The sequence below is a fragment of the Pseudonaja textilis genome, chromosome 2 (genome assembly GCF_049901715.1).
Source record: "Pseudonaja textilis isolate UNSWEBS1 chromosome 2, rPseTex1.2, whole genome shotgun sequence".
NCBI lineage: Eukaryota > Metazoa > Chordata > Lepidosauria > Squamata > Elapidae > Pseudonaja > Pseudonaja textilis.
Window position 1 is genome coordinate 227,012,369 of NC_141991.1, and position 23,517 is coordinate 227,035,885.

Sequence of the window (23,517 nt, forward strand, 5' to 3'; positions counted from 1 at the left end):
CTGTTTCGCTCCACAACTAAGATTTCAGTCCCAATTGCAGTTGCAAGTCAGGAACTACCTGTAATTTAATTTTCATCTGCTCCTCACTTCAAAAGCTTGCATTCATGATCATTCAGCATTTATGGACTGTGAGTGCTGAAAACAGGAGATTTGAAGTCAGCTGGTATCTCTGAAGTTTCAAGTTGATCCTTCTTTTTTCTAGACTCAGTGCAAAGACCTGCAACTTTCTCTGATGTTCTAGGATTATAACAAAATGGAAACATTGTGATTTAAACTTTCCTTTCTTTTTTGTTCTCTGGGTTTTGCTTTGTTTATTGTTCTGCCTCATGAAGAGTTCTAAAAAAAGTTTTCTCATTATCGGGAGCTTATATTGATTTGTTTGATTGGATTTTTTTAAAAAATGATCTTATAATTCTTTAAAGTTATTATTTAAAGGAAATAAATGCCTATAGTTTTTATCTACAAGATAAAAACAGCTCAAAATAAAGACTTCTCTACAAAGAGCAAATATTGACTTAATATTAGTTACATGTGAAATGTTTTGCATATATGCAATAACAGATTTCATTTGTTCCCCAGTTAGTTTAATAGCTAAATTCCCTCTCTTGTATCTTCCCATCCAATATCATCCATTCTTTGAAATATATATGCATTTATATTGTACAGACTGAATACACCTGCTGCAGTAGAATGATTTGACTTTTTCTTCTACATTAAAGCTCATTTATGATTTAATAATATAGTTCTTTGAAAATATTCCTTTTTCTATATTTTAAAATATATATTCCTTGCTATAAACATTTTATTCTTAAACAGCAGATCTGTTAGAGTCAACTTGCTTTTTTATCACATTAGGCTTGTTTGGACATAGATGAATGTCAGCGTATAGCAAATGGAGGTTGTGTCCCAAATTCCCAGTGTATAAATACCATGGTAAGCGTTACTTACAATTGTCTGAATTTAATCATTCTTTATTTTTCAGAAATAACAGTAAACTTGTCTTGCTGATGACTTTTTTTGCGGTGAATAGAAGAAAGCAAAAGCATATTAATTATAGCAACAGCACTTATTTACCATTTCATAGTGCTTTACAGCCCTCTCTAAGTGGTTTACAGAGTCAGCATATTGCCCCAAACAATCTGGGTCATTTTACCCACCTCAGAAGGATGGAAGATTGAGTCAACCTTGAGCCAGTGAGAATCAAACTGCTGGCATTCAGCAAAATTAGCCTGCAACACTTCATTCTAACCACTGTGCCACTATGGCTCTTATATACTTGACTTATTACCAATTAATGACTAAAAACAGATAAAAACATGGAAGCTTGATATTGATGGCAGCGTGATCACAAAGTACTTCCTTACCTTGAATAAGTTTTGCTCTCCCAGGCTAGATGAATTGCGTCCATGGACATTTGTTTATGAGTGGGGAGAGGTTTTAAATGATGATATGTACATCATGATAAAAATGCCAGGACTTCTATACTTGCATTAGATATTGGGATGCCTTTATAGTATGTAAAGCTGGGATTTGCATCCTGAAACAAGCATGTGTGCATTTATTTATAGATATATTTATTTATATTTTGAATTTCTAGATTGCCTGTCTCCCTCAAGAAGGGACTCTGGGCAGTATACAGTATCATTTTACTTCATAGTGGCTTGCTGCAGATGCTGCAGATTACAAGAAACTGAAAGAAGTTGCTGATAGTTTATCTCAGTATTTCTCAAACTTGGCAAATTTAAGATGAGTGGACTTCAATATCCAGAATTTCTCAGCCAACATGGCTGGCTGAAGAATTCTAGGAATTGAAGTCTACCCATCTTAAACTTGCCAAAGTGGAGAAACACTGGTTTAACTGAATGTATAAATATTACCTTTAGGACTTCTTAGATAAATGGGTAAAATGCCAAATGATTGAAGAACAAAAGTTGAACTTAATCTTCAAAAAGGAGTAAAAGAAAAACCCAAGGAACTAGAACACTTATTCTGACAAAAATGTCCACAAAACCCCAAAGCAGATAATAAAAAGATTGATCTATTAAATATCTTGAACTCAATACAATAATTAGAAGTCAGCATGGATTTGGCAAAGAGCAAGTCTTTTCAATGTAATCTCATTTTTTTTGTTAGATCTTCTTTGATAAATTGTGGAAATGCTGTGGATCTAATATATATGGATTTCAACAAAGCAACTGTGAAATGCTGAGTAGTGAGTTAATAAGGGTGGACTGGATAGCAACAAATTAATGATTTTAAGATAGAAGAAGACAGGTTCCAACTGAGTATTAGAATGGAACCACTTACCTAGGCAGGGGTTGTTTTTAATCACTGGTTCTTTTAGTTGCAGTGTTTAGTTTATGGATTTATATGTTTTTCCCAAGGGTTCTTACCATTGTGGTGCTTGCAAGCCAGGATTTACTGGAAATCAAGTCAGAGGATGCAGGGCTGAACGAAGCTGTAGAAATCGTGTTCTGAACCCTTGTAGCATCCATGCCGATTGTTCAGAATTAAGACAAGGAGACATCGTGTGTGTTGTAAGTCCGTGCTCTTCCCATTATTATTAAATATATATAAAACTTAATCTAGAGCAGAGATTAAGAAGAAAAGAAAAGTGAGCAAAAGAAAAGCATGCATGACAAATCATATTTTATATTATATTTGTATTTAAAATTTGCTATAGTAGTATTTTGGAAGTATATTTGTATCCATGTTTTGTTTGGAAAATTCTGTTAATATATTTTTTAAAAATGTCTTACTGTGCCTACCTTTTCCAGTTTGACAGCTTTTGGATGTATTGGGACTGCAGAATGTCAGCCATGTAATCAGTCACCATCTCATCCTACCTATGAATTTTGGAAGTTTGCAGACATATCTCATTTTAAGCAACTCAGAACTGAGAAAGTTGTAGTATGCATGTGTATAGAAGGCTTAGAATATGTTCTAATTTAATTTAATATCCTTAGATATTATGGGAATATAGCTCCTGAAATTCATTGGCTATGCATGTGGAAACTCCAGGGCCTACAAACTCATTCAGAAGACATCAGAAAGCGAAGGATGACATACAAAGACAGGATTCAAATTCTTTTTGAATTTCAGTTGAAAAAGAAAGCATAGGAAGGACTGTACCCACGAAGACATCTCCAATGTTGCTTTCATTATGTAATACTTTTGCTCACAGTGTGGCATTGGCTGGGCTGGTGATGGCTTTCTGTGTGGAAAAGATGTTGATATTGATGGCTATCCAGATGAAAAACTTCCATGCTCAGCTGACAGTTGCAAAAAGGTTAGCAGTTTGACAAAGGCCTGGGTGACAAGATGAGTATGTTTTATGTTTCTTTCATGTTTCAAAATTTAATCAAAGAACGTTTATGTTCTCGAGCTATAGTGAAATACAATATGTACACCTCTTATTGATGCTACTTTGATGATTACCAACACTGCAATCCATCATATCTGATCGCACTGATTGGAAAAGGATGCTCTATTGTGTTTACTTTGTAGGACAACTGCATGTTTGTTCCAAACTCTGGACAAGAAGATGCTGATAGAGATGGTGTGGGAGACGCCTGTGATGATGATGCAGATGGGGATGGTATTCCTAACGATCAGGTACTGGTTAGGAGTTGGTGTATTTTCTATCTGCAACCAGTCTGGACAACAGGGACCATTGTATCAAAAAATTAGTCCACCTCTATGTTGATTTTTACCATTGTTGTACCAGCACTTTTGGCACTTCTAGAGATTAAAAATCCATTTTATGCAATAGAATAAATAGGCCATGTCAGCTAGTAAAAATGGTAAGAGTAATTGAGGATGGGTGAGCATTTTGTTCCCCCAAAGTTACAATTAAAAAAAGAAGTTTGAAAAGGATATTTCTACTCTGAAATCACAATGTTTTTTTTTTTTACTAAATGTTTGTTGGAAGAAATGTCTATCTGGGTTTAGTTCCAAGTGGGAACATGGAAGCTGCTTGGAAGGATGTTTTTTTGGTGAACAGGACCACATGGGTTTGAAGTCCTGGGTAGCCAACCACATGGAGTGGAGAGGGAGAGATATTTATACTCACTCTTGGGCCTTGCCCTTGAGCTTCCTGTTTCTGTTCAAGAAATGCATTCTATTGGTTGCTGTAGAAGTCGTGCAAATCCTAGGAATTTGTCTGAGATAAGTTTGGTTGAACTGTGTTGGGTGATGTAATGTAGGGGCTTGGTTTGCCATGTGGTGAGCTTCTATTATGTCCTGGAGGGTCATGTCTTAATCCTATCACCCTGGAGCTGAAGTCTTTTGTCTTATAGATAACCTGGCACCAAAATATCTGCTGGGAGCAGGGAGCTGGGGCTGAGTTTCTGTCTCCAAGAGCATGTTTCTCAATTTTTCATCCAGGGAAATATAATATTCTGCCTTTTTAATTTTTCCTAAAATATTTCATTCTTCTAGGAGAGGGGTGAGTTCTAACTTTCTACATATTGTTTTGTATTTTGTGAGATACCCCAATTGCAAAAATTGGGCCACAAGAATCTGACTAAAGAAAGTGAGTGATTGTCAGTAGGCCTATCCTTCTATTATTAACCTTGCTATGCAAAATCTTCAGTGGCTATAAGCTGGGAAGGATTTACATGTGTTATATTTGACTTTCCGTAATTGTAAAGGCTTCTGCAGCTGTTTGTGCTCTGGGTAACAGATAAGGCTCTTGATAGTTAGCCTTGTTTTGTCAAACAAAGGAGAAAGTCTGACACGGGAAGGCCAAAGGGGACAAGTGATGTCACATACATTATTGTATTGGTGTACAAATGATGCAATATTCATCAATTACAAAAAATATAATTCACAGCATTTGCATGATGTTATGATGGCATCATAGCTTTACTGGAAGCCAACAAACATGGCGTCTTTTTTGTGCATTTCTCTTGTCCATGTATCTGAATAATTTTTGGATTCAGATGACCAATATCCTGTCTCCCAACTATACTCAAAATTAATGCAGGTCATTTGGTTATTTTCTTACCCATTCAGATAGGAGGCTGAAGTAAGCATAAATGTGCTTACATATTTGCAAATCTTTACAGGTTGCAAAGAACCACCATATTTTAATGCCATCTGTCAGGGGCAATGACATAGAATCTGTCCTAGATTCCATTACATGAGACGGTTTAATCAAGGGGATCCAGAGTATATCTTTCCTATTGGATTTCCTAGGAAGGGCAGAAATAATTGGAGTTAGACAGTCCTCTAAATTATCTGGCCCTGTCTCATGAAGGCTTTAAAGGGGACAATCAGCACTCTGAATTGCATTTGGAATTACAACTTTTACAGGCCTGAAAACAAAGCAAAGCTGAGTAAGATCACAAGCAAGTCACTATTTTACTTAGCAACTGCTTCATCTAACAACACTTGGTTGGCCTGGAGTAAAGACTGCTGATATCTAATCCTGGGCCATTAGATGACCTCAGCTCAGAGATTAGGTGGGAGAGGGGACAGAGTAAAACCTTGCACAAAGCAATGCCTAAAGCTAGACTTCTAAGAAAGAGTTATCTAACTCTCTGTTTCAGGACAACTGTGTCTTGACTCCTAATGTTAACCAGAAGAATAGTGACCAAGATATCTTTGGTGATGTTTGTGATAACTGTCGCATGGTATTAAACAATGACCAGCGGGACACTGATGGAGACGGCAAAGGAGATGCCTGTGATGAAGATATAGATGGAGATGGTGGGTCAATCTTCATTTCTGAGACATATTGAAAAATCATATAGGCAACTACATGTAGCATTTAGGGCTTTGCAGTTTGCATATCAACAATCACATTTAGGCAACTGTATTGTATTGTATGCTTTGAAGTATTTCAGACCTGCTTTCTCATATCAGTTTATCAGAAAGCAATTTTTGAGTCAGATAGGCAGTGACCTCATTGCCATATCATGGGCAGGAAATAGGAACATAGCCTTAGATTGAAAATCAGGCAGACCCAGACAGAACATCTATGTTCACTCTTTGCTCTGATATTGGAGGAACTGAACTTTCTAAAATCATGCCTGTGACAGAGCAGCAGCACAAAACTGAAGGTGCACAGGTGACAGATCTTTTGTTTCAAGGATACTCATTTAACTAACAAAAACAATTTCTTCCTGATGCTTGCAAGCATTCCTATTCAACTGCCTTCACCTCATCCCTGCCCCTTGGGCTGGAGCAATGATTGACGGTTGGCAAGGTTTTGGATTCAAACTCTCTTCCAGCACACCTTCACCTAAACCCCATCATGTTTCTATTTCCCTATTTCTTGATATTGAACAGATGTCTGGAAACAGTGTCAGTGCGCAGCAGGGGATTTTTGGCATCAGATTTCTGGTTGATGCTCCTTATTTCTGCTTCAGAGAGTGTATTCTAAATTTTCCTGTGACCCCTGAAATATCTTCCCAGAAATATATGTTTGTAAGCAATGTGTTTTATTAATTTTTATAATTTTATGCTGTTTTATATTTTAAATATTTATTATATATTTTATTATATATTTTGAGTCAGGCATATACTTTGAAATATGTAGATAGATTGTGTTCTGACCCAAACCTGTTCCAAGAGAGCAAACACAAGACAAAGGTAGCAGCACAGCCTTTTAATGTTTCATCTATGAATCCTGTTTCTTCACAGATAAAAGGCAGCTTCCAACTAATTAGCTTCCACAAGAAAGAGCTTTGCCAAGTTTTTTCAAGGCTGCCAAAAAACAACAGATAAGAAATAGTTTACAACACAAGAGTCTTCAAATACCAAATGTAATGTCCACGAGGCTGAGTTTCAAAACGTCTTTGCTTCCTACAAAGAACATTCGCTGCACAGATGCCTTTATCTTCTTGAAGGAGGGGCCATTACCTTGCAGCCTTATTCCCGAGTCGCCCATGCTGTTGTGGTTGCTCTTTCCTGCAAGCAATCCTGCGCGCACGCGCATTTGGCACAGGCTCCTCGGGAACTTCCTCATCACTGCTGCCAGCCCCCACAATCTCTGAAGGCAGCAGTCCACTCCCTAATGGTCCTGGCCCCTCATCTGAGTCCTTGCTCTCCTCAGCCGTCCACACCTGCTGCCAGCTAACTACAGCAGATTGATACTCTCTCATACAATACATGTACAACTTGGGAGTCCTAGATTCTTAATTCCTGCTTGAAGAGTAGGTGGTGATTGTGGCCATGAGGATCCATTGAGGAAATTCCCATTGCATCAAGTACCAACAATGGAAGCTTTATATTCTAGGAGAACATCAAACCTATGACCATTTGGTCTTCCCTAAGAATGGTAGCAAAAACTGAGTAGAGCCAGGATGGATACACCACCTTCATCCCAATCCTATCAAGGCTAATCCACAAGTGATATCTTTCCACCTCTCTCTTTAAAATAGCATTGCATATAAACATATGTAAAAAGCAAACCAAGTAATAATTAGAAAGACGTCTGCCCAGTCAACTCATTCTACATTCAATCTAACAGGCTACCCTAACAACTAAGATGTGGTAGAGCAGTGGTCAACATTTTTTAATGGCTAGATCCAATATTTATTTATTTTTATTTCCCCACCAACCATGGGAAGATTTATCCATATCAGAAACTGAAAAAAATATCAAGTTTTTTTTTTAACATGGATGGTTCAAATAGTACTTTTCACAGAGGTTTAAGAAAACCTTTTCTTATTTTGCCCTGTCTCCAAAGGGAAAAAGAAAACCAGAGCCAAAGTTGTGATGCCAAAAATTGGTCATTGGGTTTAAATTTCTGTGATCTGATCTGGGAATATACTTGGACACATTTTTCCTCCCTTCTGGTGTTTTGGTGATCATAAGGTAACATTAATTATGTGCTCCATTTTATTCAGGGATTAAGAATGTTTTGGACAACTGTCAGAAAATAGCCAACTGGGAGCAGAAAGATAGAGACAATGATGGTGTTGGCGATGCATGCGACAGCTGCCCTGATATCAGCAATCCCAATCAGGTGAGCAGATGTCTGGTGTACCTGCAAAGACATCAGTCTTCAGTGGAATTAAAAATGAGAATTACAAATTTGCTATAAAGTTTCAAGTTTATTCGTCTTAGTTCAGGCTTGTAAAAAAAGTATTTTACAAGAGGTATCCACAGCCATTGCTGCTTCATCTTACAGTTACATTCATAAATTTGCAGCGAAGTCAAGAATAATTGAATTAATAAAGGTAGTCATTGACTTATGACCACAATTGAGCCCCAACTTTCTGTTGCTAAGTGAGGGAATCTTTAAGTGAATCTTAATGACCTTTCTTGCCAGAGTTGATACGTAAATTAATAAGTGAATCTGGCTTCCCCATCAACTTTGCTTGTCTGAAGGTTGCAACAGGGATGGGATTCAAATTTTGTAACAACCGGTTCTGTGGCCGTGGTTTAGTTGGTGGGTGTGGCCAACTCAATATCACTCACATCGAGGCACGCTTCTCCTGGCCTGGTCTCTCATGACTGTGGGGATGCTGCAACAGTCATAAGTGTGAAAAATGGTAATAAGTCACTTTTTTCAGTGCCATTGTAACTTTGAATGGTCACTCCACACAAGCAAAGTACCAGCAAAGGAGGGGGAAAAAAACTCCAGAGAAGTTCCGGAGACAAGAATGTAATAAGGGTTAACTGCTAAGAATGTAATAAGGGTTAACGGAGAGGCAGTTTCTGTAAGCAACACCAGAATGTTTCCTTCCTGCCTTCCTTACAGGATTAGGCCAGTAATTTCTTCTAACAACTGGTTCTCCAAACTGCTTAGAATGTTAACAACTGGTTCTAGTGAATAGGTGCGAACTGGTAGAATTCCACCCCTTGGTAGCAAAAAATGACCCTGGGGCACTGCAGCCATCATAAATATGAATCAGTTGCCAAGCATCCAAATTTTGATCATGTGACCATGGGGAAGCTGCAATGGTTGTAAGTGTGAAAAATAGTCATAAGTTACTTTTTTCAGTACCATTGTAACTTTGAATGGTCACTAAACGAATAGTTGTAACTCAAAGACTACCTGTACCAAATCCGAACAGCTTTTAATAGCTAATCAAGTGACGCCTCAATGTTTTCTAAAAAGGAAGACTTTTAAAAGCTTCCAGAATGTTATTAATAAGGTAACAGTGGCAGTTTCATTTGATCACACATATTCAGAAAGGAAGAAAAGCCCATTGTGAAAAGTTTCATCCAGACAATTTTGCCAAAGTACCTTCAAATGGGATTCCCTCCACAATTCTCTGGATAATGCCAGTTTGGAAAAGCTGCTGTAGATAATTGTTTTTCAGTGCAATGTATTACCTGTAGAGATGTAAATGTTAATATTCTAACTGGATATTGTATTTGTTCATGTTATTTATTTAAAACATAGCTATTCTCCAAAGCACCTGAGGGTAGGACAAGAAGCAATAAATGGAAACTAATCAAGGAGAGAAGCAACTTAGAACTAAGGACAATTTTCCTGACAATTAAAACAATTAATCAGTGGAATGACTTGCCTCCAGAAATTGTGAATGCTCCAACACTGGAAGTTTTCAAGAAGAGATTGGATAACCATTTGTCTGAAAGGGTATAGGGCAGGGGTCTTCAAACTTAAGACTTGTGGATTTCAACTCCCAGAACTCCTCCTCCAGTCATGTTAGCTCGGGAATTCTGGGAGTTGAAATCCACAAGTCTTAAACTTGACAAGTTTGAAGACCCTTGATATAGGGTTTCCTGCCTGAGCAGGGGGTTGGACTAGAAGACCTCCAAGGTCCCTTCTAACTCTGTTATTCTATTCTAACATTTATATAGCTGCCTATCTTAAAATAACTCTGGGCAGATCGTCACCAATAAAACTGTATAAAAACAGTTCAAAACAATATATAGGTATGGGTACTTCAACAATAGTAATATAATCTTTAACTACCTTATACACTCCATTTTGAATCTATGTGGTTCAATATGAATTAATTTAAATAGTACCAGATGTTCACATTCTTCAATCTTTCTTAGAACTTCTACCTGAGAGCTTTACATGAAAATGGCATCTTGAGTATATAACTTCCTTCTTTTGAATTCTCTTAATTCCATACTCATATAAATTTATGGAAGAACTACATGGCAGTTTTTTGTGCAAGGTAGTGACAGTATTCATAACCTTTTATCTTATATAATGTAATTTTTATTATTACTGGGTTTTACAGTCAGACTCTGATAATGATCTAGTTGGAGATTCCTGTGACACCAACCAAGACAGGTAAGTAAAAATTTACTGTAATATGCATAAGTATTGGGTTTCTCAACCTCAGCAAGATGTGTGAGCTTCAAATCCCAGAATCACAATTTTGAATCACAAAATCAGAGAGTTGGAAGGAGCCGTGCAAATAATTGAATCTACTTCCCTCAGAGCAGGAAAACAAATTAAAATTCCCAGAAGATGACTGTCTAGTTTCCATTTGAACAAACCCAGTAAAGGGATATCCGCTCTATGTATGTCTAATTGGTTCTGTTGTATGAACTGTTCTTGGAATGTACATTAACATTTTTTCCTATAAAATGTTTGTCTTTGAGCCAAGTGAATGAAGCAGTGCAAATCCATGATTGGAATTGTTATCTCTTTTAATTTTTTTTTGAAAAGTTTCCCAATGGGACAAATATTCAAGTATAATTACAATTACAGGAAATAAAATTTCTGCTCTACTTGGCATTGGTCACAACCCACTCTAAGACATGTCTCTTATTCACTTGACTACATTTTAAGAAGGGTTCCTAAATTGAAAAAGGCCCAATGTAGGGCATCTGGGATGATCAGAGACTGGGAATTAAATTCTATAGGGAAATAGAACAAATTGGATGTGTTTAACCTTGCAGAAAAGCTATTGAAGAAGGATAAGGTAGTACTTTAGGAATATTTTTCTCTCTCATCAGAATATACAATGCAGAATTATGATTCAGGAAAGCGGATTCTTGGATTCATGTTAGGGGGAACTTCTTAGGGGTCAGAACAGAGCAACAGACATTTTCAAAACTTTTTCAGTGGAAGAAGCATGCCATTTGTTCTGCTTCATGTAGAAAATAGAATCACCAACTAAGAAGATGCCAAAAAAAGAAGGAAGAAAACAGAACAAAAAACATTCTGTTTTAATTTTGTGCAAAAAAAAAAAAGGATACTAAAGTCACGAGCATCTGAAAGAGCAGAGGAGCAGATAATGAAACGTGAATCACCATGTTATTGTGTAAACATGGCCTCTTTTGTACTTGCGTTATGTTGCACACAAGGGTTGGAAGAGATTGCGTGGGAACATAGACATAGGAATTAGCATATTGTGTACGTGTTTTTCCCCCTATCTTGCTGTATCCTAGTGATGGGGATGGGCATCAAGACAGCACTGATAACTGCCCCACAGTCATTAACAGCGCCCAGCTTGACACTGATAAAGACGGTTTGGGGGATGAATGTGATGATGACGATGATGATGATGGAATTCCTGACCACATTCCTCCAGGGCCTGATAATTGCCGGTTGATTCCTAACCCAGGACAGGAAGATGAGAACAGTAAGGTCAACCTCTTTCTTTCAGTGCTCACTTCTGATTTTGTTTTTGAATTTACTATTGGTGACCTAGTACTTCATTCCCCTGAGCTTTTCTGGCTTTCATGGGTTTCTCTAACCTTCCTCTTTACATTAAAATTGAGCCTTTGTCATCCAAGTCCTTTAAATAAAGAACAAAACTCACCATCTCCCCTTCAGATCATGCCAAATCTCTTCAACCCTCTGTAGTTCCAGGGCTGTTCAACCATTTTGGAAGTATATCCTTGAAATAGGAAGCAGTTTGATGTATGGTGGTCTAGCTCTAAAACAGGCTGTTTTATCCAGATTGTCACGTTTGGGGCACCTTCAAGTGCTTTGGCTTGGAGAAGGTTCTGTAGGATCATCTGGATTTTCTGAATCGTTCCATTCCCAATCAGTAATTTTTGCATATCACTTTGCATCTTATGCTTTGGCAAATGAACTTATTTCAAGCATCGGTTTAAACTCCAGCTATCAAATGACACCCCTTAAACCCCGAATTTTGGTCTGCAGGTGATGGAATTGGTGACATTTGTGAATCAGACTATGATCAAGATACAGTGATTGACCAGATTGATGTTTGCCCTGAGAATGCAGAGGTCACCCTGACTGATTTCAGAGCTTATCAAACTGTTGTCCTGGATCCAGAAGGTGATGCTCAGATTGATCCAAACTGGGTGGTTTTGAATCAGGTAAATATTTTTTGAAATCTAAAAGCAACCAGGAATGGACAGTTGGACAATCTGACTATTTATTTAGTAAAGAACCCCAGAGTTGTCTACAAACAAGCTAGAAGTAAATCACCTGAGCAGAAATTTGCTTTGAGAGTTAGGAGGGAGCCCCTAATAAATTTGCCTTCTAAGTCAAGATATTTATTTTATTTATTTATAGCATGGCAAATACATGAACTTATAGTAGTTCAAATGTTAAAGTTAAATGTTAAAATATCAAATGGACATTTGGACACAATGTGATGGATAGTTTGTTGAGGAGTATCACAGTCACATTGAGGGGTAGAGAAAAGACCACACTTAAACATTGAGTCCTGGCAGATACCATGTTGGGTACGGATCCTGTTCAGAGTTGACCAGTACTGGCGAGGAAGGTCAAAACCTGGCACCTTTTGTGTAGAGTCAGTCAAGATAGTGATTGGTTAACATATGAACCTTAAAGGAAAAGTAGTAAGAGCCATTCTACTCAGGATGCTCTAAGATGGAAAAGTCCAAATCAATGTACAGGAGTCTGCAGCTATAGCATGCAATGCTTATGGCATGTTTCTTTTCCTGCCCAGAAACAACAGGCATATATCTGCAGCAAAACCAAGCTCATGGCTGTCTTTGAAAAAGTTAAAAGGTTTAAGTAGCCAATGGCCATAGTTCAGCTGATGGCAAAGAACAAGTTCAAAAAAAAAGGCACAGAAGCAGAAACGGACTTTAGAAGCAACTTTGTGGAATGATAGAAGACCAAGTCCAAGGGTTGAGAATCATAAGCAGAAAGAAGAGATTTAGAAAATGCCATGCCCTGCAGGAATCCAAAAACAATTGTCAACCCTTTGCAGATAAAACAGGAGTGGCCAGGAGAGAAAAAATAAACTGCAGGATGTGTCAAGCTTTACCTAGCCAGCACGGAAAGTCAATGATTCAGAACAGATGATTGATTCTGTTTATTGCAAGCACTAGAAAAGCCATTGAAGAAGAAATCTTAACAACTGCCAAGAATAAAATGAATACCATATTTATTGTAAAAGCAAGTTTACGTTTGTGTACCTCTTTCTACTGCCAGCATTACATTACAGGTTAAGAATTTCTTGCTTGGGACAAGAGTAACATTTGGCATCTAGCTTTTGTTACGATAACAATCCATTTTGATGTCAGGTGTTTTTCCTAACCTTGCCAGGTGATGGATCCTAAAGTGCAGAGGGGAAGAACAATTGCTGGAGCCAAATATACTACAAGTGAGATCCTTAAGCCATAAAAAAATAAAATCAAAACATTGGCTTACAAAGTGTCTGATCTTTGTTCTCTAATCACTAATGCTTAGAGCATGAGAAATAAAGATGACCTTCAACTCATAATACAAAATAATAAATATAATAAATATGATTTCACTGATACAATGGTGATGTTGGGATGCTTCCCATATAGCAACTGAAGAGTACAGTTTATGTAAATGAGATAGAAGCCATTGAAAAAGAGGGGTGAAATCATACTATTAAGAATATACATTCTTGCTCATAAATTTAAATGAATGAACTTGTTAAAGCTGTAGAAGCATCTGGCTTAAGAAAAAAGACAGGAACAAATAAATGCAGTATTGTTGTTAGTGTCTGCTATTGCTTGGATGACCAAACACAAAAAAACGATGATGCCTTCTAAAAATGCAGATCTTTCAAACAGGTATGGAATCATAATGATACAGTGAAACTTTAATTATCAAACATTTGTTGAGAGCTAAATTCTATCCTGGCCTTTCCAGTTCTAATTTGTTTTGGTAGTGATTTTTTCTTTAGAGAATGGAAGGAAGTACAAGAGGATCAACTGTCCTTGACTTGATAATATTCTATAGAAAAGACTTGGTTGAAGAATTAATAGTACAGGGGAAAAAATGAGGAAATTGAGGAAAAATGACCATGTAACACTGGAGTTTCTGATTTTACATTCTTACATATGTACAATTTAGATAGACACAGCTTTGTCACATTATTCCCTTTTGAGTTGTAATATTACGCAAAGCACAGAAAAATAGAAGCGGACAAAATGAAGGCACAATATAAGGGGAAAAAAAAGAATTCTAATTCAATTTAGTTTACATAAACACAATGCTACCTTATACCAATGCCATTTAGTGCCAAGACTAATTTATACCAACCTCTCTATGTTTTTCTATCTTTGCACACCATTCTTATTTTCACTTTGTTGACAGTGTTTATTTAATATTTTAAATATACAGAGAAATATGAAAGATAAAAAAATAAAATTCAATTAAACAAGAATTGAAATATGAAGGAGAGTATAGTTTTCCAGAGCTTCCAAGTGAGGAATAGTGAGCTGGAACATCGTTGAGTGGAGACAATGACTGTGAATAAGATCAAAGGACCAGTGAATTTTTCACTTGGTGAAAGCTTAAGAACTTAAATAATTAGAAATAAATGGCAAAAAAATGAATATGAATTTGGAATAGTATGATAGGCATGTATGTGTGTAGAGAGCCAATTTGGTGTAGTAGTTCAGTCATCAGGCTAGAAATCAGGAAATTATGAGTTCTAGTCCTGGCTTAGACAGGTGACTTTTGGTTCGTCATTCTCTGTCAGCCCATGAAAGGAGGCAACAGCAAACCATTTCTGAAAATCTGATCAAGGAAACTACGGGAACTTGTCCAAGCACTTGTCAGGAATAAAAAATGGTCTAGAAGGCACATGGAAAAAAATATGCATGTACATTTATAAAAGAGACCTTTCTGAACTTATTGGTTTGATATTTTTGTATTTTACTGTAGGAAGCAAAATCTAATTTCTTCTATTCTTTGTTTCATTAATTGTGTTACCTACAATTTGCAGGGTATGGAAATTGTGCAGACTATGAACAGTGACCCTGGACTTGCTGTAGGTATGTATCCCATTTCTCTGAAGACAGTTACAGCAACCCTCCCCCCCCACCCCCCAAATATGTTGGTATAATCAATTTAAACAATGCAATTTACTCCCATTCTTCAGCCAGTTGAATTTACCCTAGGAGTGTTCATTGCATCTCTCCTTCCAATTCTTCATAATTCTGCTTAATAGGAATGCTCATCACAGAAAGTCTAGTGAAGAATATATAAGATACAGTAGCACCAGCCTCTTGTAAACTATATACAGTATAAAGGACAAACTTTAATTCCTTTGTGTCTGGTTAAAGACTAAGAAAACCAGGACCAGAAAAATCCTTATTTGTGCCTTGAAGTGCTACTGAGCCTCACTGAGCTGCAGTGGTGTCGTGGTTAAACACAGTACTGCAGGCTACTTCTGCTGCCTGCAATTTGTTCCTCACTGGCTCAAGGTTGACTCAGCCTTCTATCCTTCCTAGGTGGGTAAAATGAGGACCCAGATTGTTGGGGGCAATATCCTGACTCTGTAAACTACTTAAAGAGGGCTGTAAAGCACGTGAAGCGGTATATAAGTCTAAGTGCTATTGTCAATAAAAGTGGTCACTGATGGGTTTGATTGCCAACCATGAGACTCAGCATAAAACAGTTGATATTTGTTGATAAGTCTTCCTGATACTGGTAGATTGCAGCTCTTGGATGTAAAAAAAAAACAGCAATCACTTGCAACAGTATTTCCAGTGGGGATGTTCTTCATATGTTTAGAATTGTAATTCCCATGGTTTTGAGCTTTCATCCACATCAGCAAACAATTCTGGGAATTGTCCCAAGGCATGTGGAAAACTCCAGGTTGGGGAAGATCTTATCAGTGGATCAGATTCTGTAATTGCAGTTGGTTTGGATTTCATGCATCTGTTTACATCTATTGAATAGGTTATACAGCTTTCAATGGAGTTGATTTTGAAGGCACTTTCCATGTAAATACAGTAACAGATGATGACTACGCAGGCTTCATTTTTGGTTATCAAGACAGCTCCAGCTTTTATGTTGTAATGTGGAAACAGACGGAGCAGACCTACTGGCAAGCCACTCCATTTCGAGCTGTTGCAGAGCCTGGGATTCAGCTGAAGGTACTGGCTTAAGCAAAATGATAAAGGCTTTCCTCTAACAATATGCTCAGAGAGAATTGCTGACATCTGTGTTGCATAACCTTACTTTGTTGGGATGTTTTACAGACTGGAAAGACCATTACAGATGTTGGCATTCCTTTGAATAGGAAAGAAAAAATGTTGATGAATACTTCTTTTTGCCTGTGTGTAGGCTGTTAAGTCAAAGACTGGGCCTGGAGAACACCTCAGAAATTCACTTTGGCACACCGGGGACACTAATGATCAAGTCCGATTGCTATGGAAAGATCCACGAAATGTTGGCTGGAAAGATAAAGTTTCCTATCGCTGGTTCCTACAACACAGACCTCAGGTTGGATATATTAGGTAAAGTCTAATATTTTCATGGTATTGACTAACAGTATTTATACTTACCTAGCCACAAATTAGCACCTATGTATGTTTATATACATATACACATACCAGCACCTGGGTTAGACTTGCTGAGTTGAATATATGTCTTCCTACTATTAAACTGATAGGCAAGGAGATCTTTTTGTACATGCCTGAATACATTTTAATAAAATCTAATCTTCAAAGTTTGAAAGATTTCAATCAATTCAATATTTTGGGTTTTTTTATATTTATTAAAAGTTTTTATAACAGAGGTAAAAATAAAAATAAACTACGGTAATATAAAATATGGGGGGAAAAATAAAAGAGAAAGCTTTAAAGTTCAACAAAGAAAGAAAAAGAAAAATAGAAAAGAAAGAAGATACAAAGAGGTGGCTTCCATTCCTCTTTTCAGCAGTTATATGCACACTTGTAAATTTATCTCTTTCTTTAAAGTTACACTCTGACTCACTTTTTCTATAATCTATCCCATCTAATTATCAAAACCATATACAATATCTTCATTTTTTCTGTTTTATGTAAAAAGTCCATCTAGAATCTAGAAAGAATCATCAAATGAATTTCTCTTACTCTGGCAGTCAGAAAATCTCTCTTTAGCTTAAATTGACTGTGCTGAATCAATTCAATATTTTGAGGCAAATTACAAAGTTGAAGGGATTCAACTAATTTTTTTGGATCAAGCTGATATTGGCTTGAATTGTGCTTGATTTACAACTCTCTGATAGATATAACAAAAAGGTACATAAATTAAATGTTAGATACAATGTCCTGTGTGTTAAGCTTCATTGAACATAATGAACAAAGGTGGTAAAAGAGAATCCAGATTATTGGGGACAATGCGCTGGCATTTGTAAACTACTGAGAGATTGCTGTAAAGCAGGGGTCTCTGTTGAGGTAAATCCCCATTAGGAGAATGAGCGCACACAGGGAGACGTAGTGAGAGTGGTGAAGAATAACACACAAACAGCACACAGATACACTGTATAGTAAAATGTAGGTTTTTACTTCCAGTAAAACGGTTAAGCAAAGTTCAACACAGTCCAAGTCATTCACGGTTAAAGCATTCAGTTTTCAGCCCAGGGATAATCTAAATAACAAAGTCCAGTATCAAAAACAGTTCAGTAACAGACTTACATCAAATCCAAGAATAACAGTAATACAGGAACGGCAACACTCTCCAGAAAACACCAGAACAGGAACTAAACAACCCAGGTTTCTGGCTCCATCTTATGGCCATTTGAGGAACCACACCCAATTACAGTTTTAGCATTCTCTTAAAGAGACAGTATTAAAATGTCTATCCTGGTTTGTATATTTTCCAACCCAACTATTAGGTGACTTACATTCCTAACAGTCTCCAATCTTGGCAACTTTAAGGCTGGCAGACTTTAACTCCCAGAATTCCCCAGCCAGCTTTGAAGTTGGTTGAAGTCTGCCAGGCTTAAAGTTGCCAAGGTTGGAGACCCCTGCTATAAAGCATTATGGAATGGTAGATAAGTTTAAGTGCTATTGTTTATAATGACACTTGCTGTACAGAGAATGAAGTCACTGATATTTCTAACTTAATTTTATTTCCATTTCAAAAGGACAAGATTTTATGAAGGATCTGAACTGGTAGCAGATTCTGGAGTAACCATAGACACAACCATGCGTGGAGGAAGACTTGGTGTTTTCTGCTTCTCTCAGGAAAATATTATTTGGTCCAATCTGAAATATCGTTGTAACGGTAGCTTTTTTTCTTCCATCTGTTTTCTTGCATGATCAAAAACCAACTGAATAAAGGCTAATTTCTTTAGTATGGTTACATGAATAGCTACATCTTTAGTCACCCTTATACACAGGGGTGGGATTCTACCAGTTCGCACCTATTTGGTAGAACCGGTTGTTACCATTCTAAGCAGTTAGGAGAACCGGTTGTTAGAAGAAATTACTGGCCTAATCCTGTAAGGAAGGCAGGAAGGAAACATTCTGGTGTTGCTTACAGAAACTGCCTCTCCGTTAACTCTTATTACATTCTTGGCAGGACTAGACTTCCTGTCTCAGGAACTTCTCTGGAGTTTTTTCCCCCTCCTTTGCTGGTACTTTGCTTGTGTGGAGTGACCATTCAAAGTTACAATGGCACTGAAAAAAGTGACTTATGACCATTTTTCACACTTACAACTGTTACAGCATCCCCATAGTCATGAGAGGCCAGGCGAGGAGATGCGTGCCTCGATGTGAGTGATATTGAGTTGGCCACGCCCAGCCAATAACATGACCACCAAGCCATGTCCACCCAGTCACATGACCACCAAGCCATGCCCACCACCTAAGCCATGCCCACAGAACCGGTTGTTAAAAAATTTGAATCCCACCCCTGCTTATACACAAATACTGGACTATACCAACCCATTATTTTTCATTTGTAAAAATGCATATGATGCTCTTGTGAGTCCCAGGGGTTTTCCTTATTTTTTAAAAAATGATGCTTTATTTATTTTAATTAAAAGAATCTTTAAAAAAACACTTTCCAGTACTGAAACAGCCGATCAATTTTGGGGTTGAGTAGCGATATTGCATATCTCCTCAGCTCCAAAGTTGGGATTCTTTGGTAGAAAACAGGCCAAGCAACAGTGTTTCTTTGCTTGAAAAGAGAAAGTCAGATGGGTCATTATTAGTTCAAAGCTTTCCACATAGACTCAAAGCACCACCTCTGCCAGCTGTATTTTTCATTGGCCTTTCCTAGAAATGAGTGTGGGGGCTGAAATAGCCACTAAATCAGGGCTGTCAAACTCCCGGGCCCGCATCAAATACTGGCCACGCCCATGCCCAGTTTAGCAAAGGGGGGGAAAAAGTCGATACGTAACATGATGCCACTGTGACAATGTGAGTTTGACACTCTTGCACTAAATGGTGTTCTGGAGGGTTAGACTAAGTTTGTCATTCATCAGATTTGTCACTGGTGAACCAGAGTGGTTCAGGTGCTGAACATGTACCAGGAAAATCAAAGTTCAAATCTTAGTTGACCATTGTGGATGATCAAGTGACTTTGGGTCAATCATTTCCTCAGGCCAAATAAACTGGGGGATAAAAATAAGGGAAAGTTCAACTGCTCAGAGAAAAGAAAAAGGCAGGATATAAATGCAAAGAAGTATTATTTTGTTGATTCAATTCTTTTTCAGATTAGTTTTTAATTAGAGGTTCATCTCTGCCCTTAATTTCACTGAGATTATAAGAATAAGTACAGGGAGGTTTTGACTATTCTTTTCTAATCTGAGAAATCATCAGCGCAGCCTTGGGGAAAGTTTCCACTGCTTCCAACTGAAATTTGCTCTCTCTTTTTAGCAGAATTATAAATAGGATGACAAGAAATGACATGCTTACATTCATATTTAATTAATTTTAAAAAGTTTTTAAGTTTTATAAATATCTCTACCATTTCCTAACCTGCAATTTAAAAATAAACAAAAAATCTCACTAATTCCATAACTACAGGGGGCAGTGATTCGATCTCCCTTCTTGATTTCAGATACAATCCCAGAAGATTTTCAAGAATTTCAAGCTCAGAAGTATGGAGTTGGAGGTATTTAAGAAGACTCAACAGTGCAAGATACTATGGTGACCAATAGTGCAGTACATTTTTAATTCTTATACAGTTGTGTGTGTATAAATGCCCAGCTTATTTGCTATGATTGATAAATAAAAAGATAAGGTAGATTAGGGTTTCTTTTTATTTTCATTTATTTTATGATAATGTAAGATTTAACTCCCAGTATGATTTTGTAGGCAATAACAGACAAAGACTAATAATGTGTTACATAAAAACATCTGGAATCAGAGGCTGTGTAGGCAAATGATTTGATATTTATAAGACACAGATATGGAAATAATTTTGCTTGCTAATGTATGTATTGATTCAAATCCATAACTAAATGCAATAATTGATTTGAATTTCACACAAAGAAAGCCTACTGGATTAATTTCTCATAGAAATTGCCCTGTAAGACCAATTTTTCAGTAAACTGACACCCCCAGTAATAAACCACTCCAAATTTAATGTTCCTCTTCAATTATAGTATTTGCAATGGTTTTGATTAGTCATAAAAGCATGCACAAGAAGGGTGGATGGCAGGGTTTCTTTTAATGACTTCTTTAAAGTCCCATCCAAATGGTAAATAATCAGAAGAAGATGGAGGAGCAAGATATAATCCAACCACCCTGCAGCAGATGAAGCAGACTTTAGATCACTGCATTAGCTAACACTCTGATCAAACACATTTTTATGTTTATGTTATCATTCTGGCCTCCTAACCCTGGAGGGTCCCACCTGGCTGCTCAACCCACTTACTTCAGCCTTCTGAGGAAAATCAGTGGCTGCCTCACCACCTGGAATCCTTTTAGGACAAGAATAGACATGAGGGCAAAGTCAAGAAATGTTTAGAGAGAGGAGGAGAAGGGATTCCAGCATTTGTGTTCTGATGCGATTAAACTTTGCTAAATGCCTGATTGTTGATTTCTTTTCCTTCTCAAGTTATAATCTGTAAACTTACTGGAAGCAGCAGAGTCCAAATGCAAGGTGCATCCTATAGAACAGATGTCTTGAAATTGAGCTTAGATGCAAAGCAGGGCTCTTCAAAATCATCAGAGGTTATTACCCTATTATAATTTTTAAGGTTTCAATAGAAAATATCTGCAGCCCAGGGTAGAACTGTGGAGTCCATGTTGCTCTCTGAACTTGGTTATTCAGTTGTAGACATTTCAGTACCCAATTTGGGGGCATCATCAGTGTGGGTGTCTATGGGGTTTGCTGCTAGCTTGTCCTGCCAGTTTTTAAAATGCTAAAATGCTAAATTGTTTATTTAGCAAATTTTTATAGCCATCTTACTGAATCTGAGAAGCATTGTCTTTTTGAATGGTGTGTAAATGTGGTTTATGTCTATGTGTCTATTGAAGGCTGATTTGGCTGATGATCTGAAATGAAGTGTGAACAAAACTGAAATGAAATAAAATTTCTTGCCACATCTTGTTTTTTAGATTTGTGCCCTGTAGAAGCGGGTGTGCCCTTGGCCTAGAGACAGTTGTGCATTATTATTCTTTTTGGTATTGGTGGGTATGTGCCCCTTCCAGAACTCCATTGTTGCACTTCAATTTTGTGTAAAAAAAAGCCACATTTATGTAATACAAAAACTGCATCAGCTTTTGTGGAAAAAATTGAAATGAAGAGTGGGATTGAAGTTAATACTGTCTCTTAGCACTCCAAAATGATGAAAATCATACCAATATTTTTAGAGATGAAAAGTTAAAGGTGCTTGGCTCCTGTTGGTTTCCTGTTTCCATTTCTAAAATAGACCAAAAAACATGATGTTCCTTCTTGCCCCTTCCTGGGATTTTGCTACATCATTAGATGATCTTCTTTGTCTAAGCTAAGTTGTAGTCTCTGGTTCCTCAGTCGTCTCCACTTTTGACATGGAAGCTGTAAAAAGGCTATGACTGTGTAGAGTAAGCAGAGATGGGCTGAACAGAAGAAATAGCCAAGCTGGGCAACACCTCTGAATTGGCATTCCTGGAGCCATAAAGCAGGTTCAAGATGGCTCCTTTTTGTTCTTAGTCGGCATTGTGGTGCTTATGCATTCTGTTATTCTGTATTCCTGTGTAGGTTAAGGAGCTGAAGCATTTTAAAGTCCAGAATAAAGTCCTGAAGCATTTTAAATCCAGAATAGTGAGGTAAAATTTGGATGTGTTTCAGGCTGACTCTTCCCTCATTCATTGAACTATAAGAAGGAAGAGGTATAGCAAAATCAGATTTGCAAGTTCCCATTATTATAGTCTTTCTGTGGAGTTTATGTTTCAGTCTCATCTGCCTAATGGAGTTGACACACCTAAAATGCCTCTGAAATAATGCTCCAACTTTGTATTTATATAAAAAAAGAAACTTAAAACTTTGAGAGGGAATATTAGATGAAGTTCTTACTGTACTTTCTTGGAATAATAACCTCTAGCCAATTCTGCTTTCACAGTGACGTTCTCAATTTTTGCCAGTGCTGACTGGAGAATTCTGGGAATTGAAGTCCTCATCTTAAAATGTCTAAAATTGAGAAATACTGCTCTATAGCAATTCAGTCCTACACTGACCTTGCAAATATCTCATTAACTTCATTGCTACTATCACTTCTCTTCTCTAAAGCCCTTCCTGCCAGAATAACCACTTGTATATAAAATGTGAGTTTAATTCACATTTGGTAATAAGCCAGAGATTCTTTAAATGTAGTTTGCTGAAATAAGCACAACAGGTCATGTTCATTGGAAGTGCCTTAATTGTGTTGTGCTGTCACATTTATTGGAGAAAACAGAAACCAGAACCTAGCACTCTTGCAACAGATTATGCAGACCTATTTTCGTTTATTAAACACTCTGGTATAGATTGAATTAAATTAAAGTAAAGTAACTGTATGAGAGAAAAATGTACCAAGGCAAAAAATGTAACAGCTTTTAATACAAACATTTAGGAGATGCATACAGGAGGCTTCCCCATGCAAGCATGTAGCAAATAATAAGCATGTCACCAACTGTTTGGCAGCTGTGCATACAAAACAGATGTTGTGTCCACAATCGTCCATACAGACCCAAGAGCAGGGGGCGTATAACCCACTGGAATGGTAGCAACTAGCTATCTGAAAGGATACGGAAGGCTTTATTGCCTTTCCTTTAAAAGAGGCGGCTGAAGGCAAGAATTAGGTGCCCCTGCAGTTTTCACATACTGTTCTTCAGTTCAACGTTTAGCTTGCAAGTGATCTACTGTTCACTGGGCTGTCCTGGGGCTGGAACGTCAATGCCTCTGCTTCTCCCCCATCCCTTCATCTTCTCCAGTTCCTGCTTCCATGCTGAGCTTCTTCT

At 37.4% G+C, this 23,517-nt stretch overlaps 1 protein-coding gene across 1 annotated transcript in view; it reads left to right on the forward strand.

Annotated features, from left to right (window-relative positions):
- THBS4 (thrombospondin 4) overlaps positions 1-21,644 on the forward strand; it is a 40,435-nt gene extending 18,791 nt beyond the window's left edge. The window contains exons 9-22 of the mRNA XM_087927193.1: positions 856-933; positions 2,385-2,537; positions 3,185-3,289; positions 3,508-3,615; positions 5,553-5,712; positions 7,857-7,975; positions 10,176-10,228; positions 11,335-11,528; positions 12,056-12,234; positions 15,099-15,147; positions 16,058-16,254; positions 16,445-16,617; positions 18,231-18,370; positions 20,153-21,644. Of these exons, the coding sequence (XP_087783319.1) occupies positions 856-933; positions 2,385-2,537; positions 3,185-3,289; positions 3,508-3,615; positions 5,553-5,712; positions 7,857-7,975; positions 10,176-10,228; positions 11,335-11,528; positions 12,056-12,234; positions 15,099-15,147; positions 16,058-16,254; positions 16,445-16,617; positions 18,231-18,370; positions 20,153-20,214 (1,770 nt within the window). The 3' untranslated portion in view covers positions 20,215-21,644. The remainder of the gene's footprint in view (positions 1-855; positions 934-2,384; positions 2,538-3,184; positions 3,290-3,507; positions 3,616-5,552; positions 5,713-7,856; positions 7,976-10,175; positions 10,229-11,334; positions 11,529-12,055; positions 12,235-15,098; positions 15,148-16,057; positions 16,255-16,444; positions 16,618-18,230; positions 18,371-20,152) is intronic.
- Positions 21,645-23,517: the final 1,873 nt, after the last annotated feature.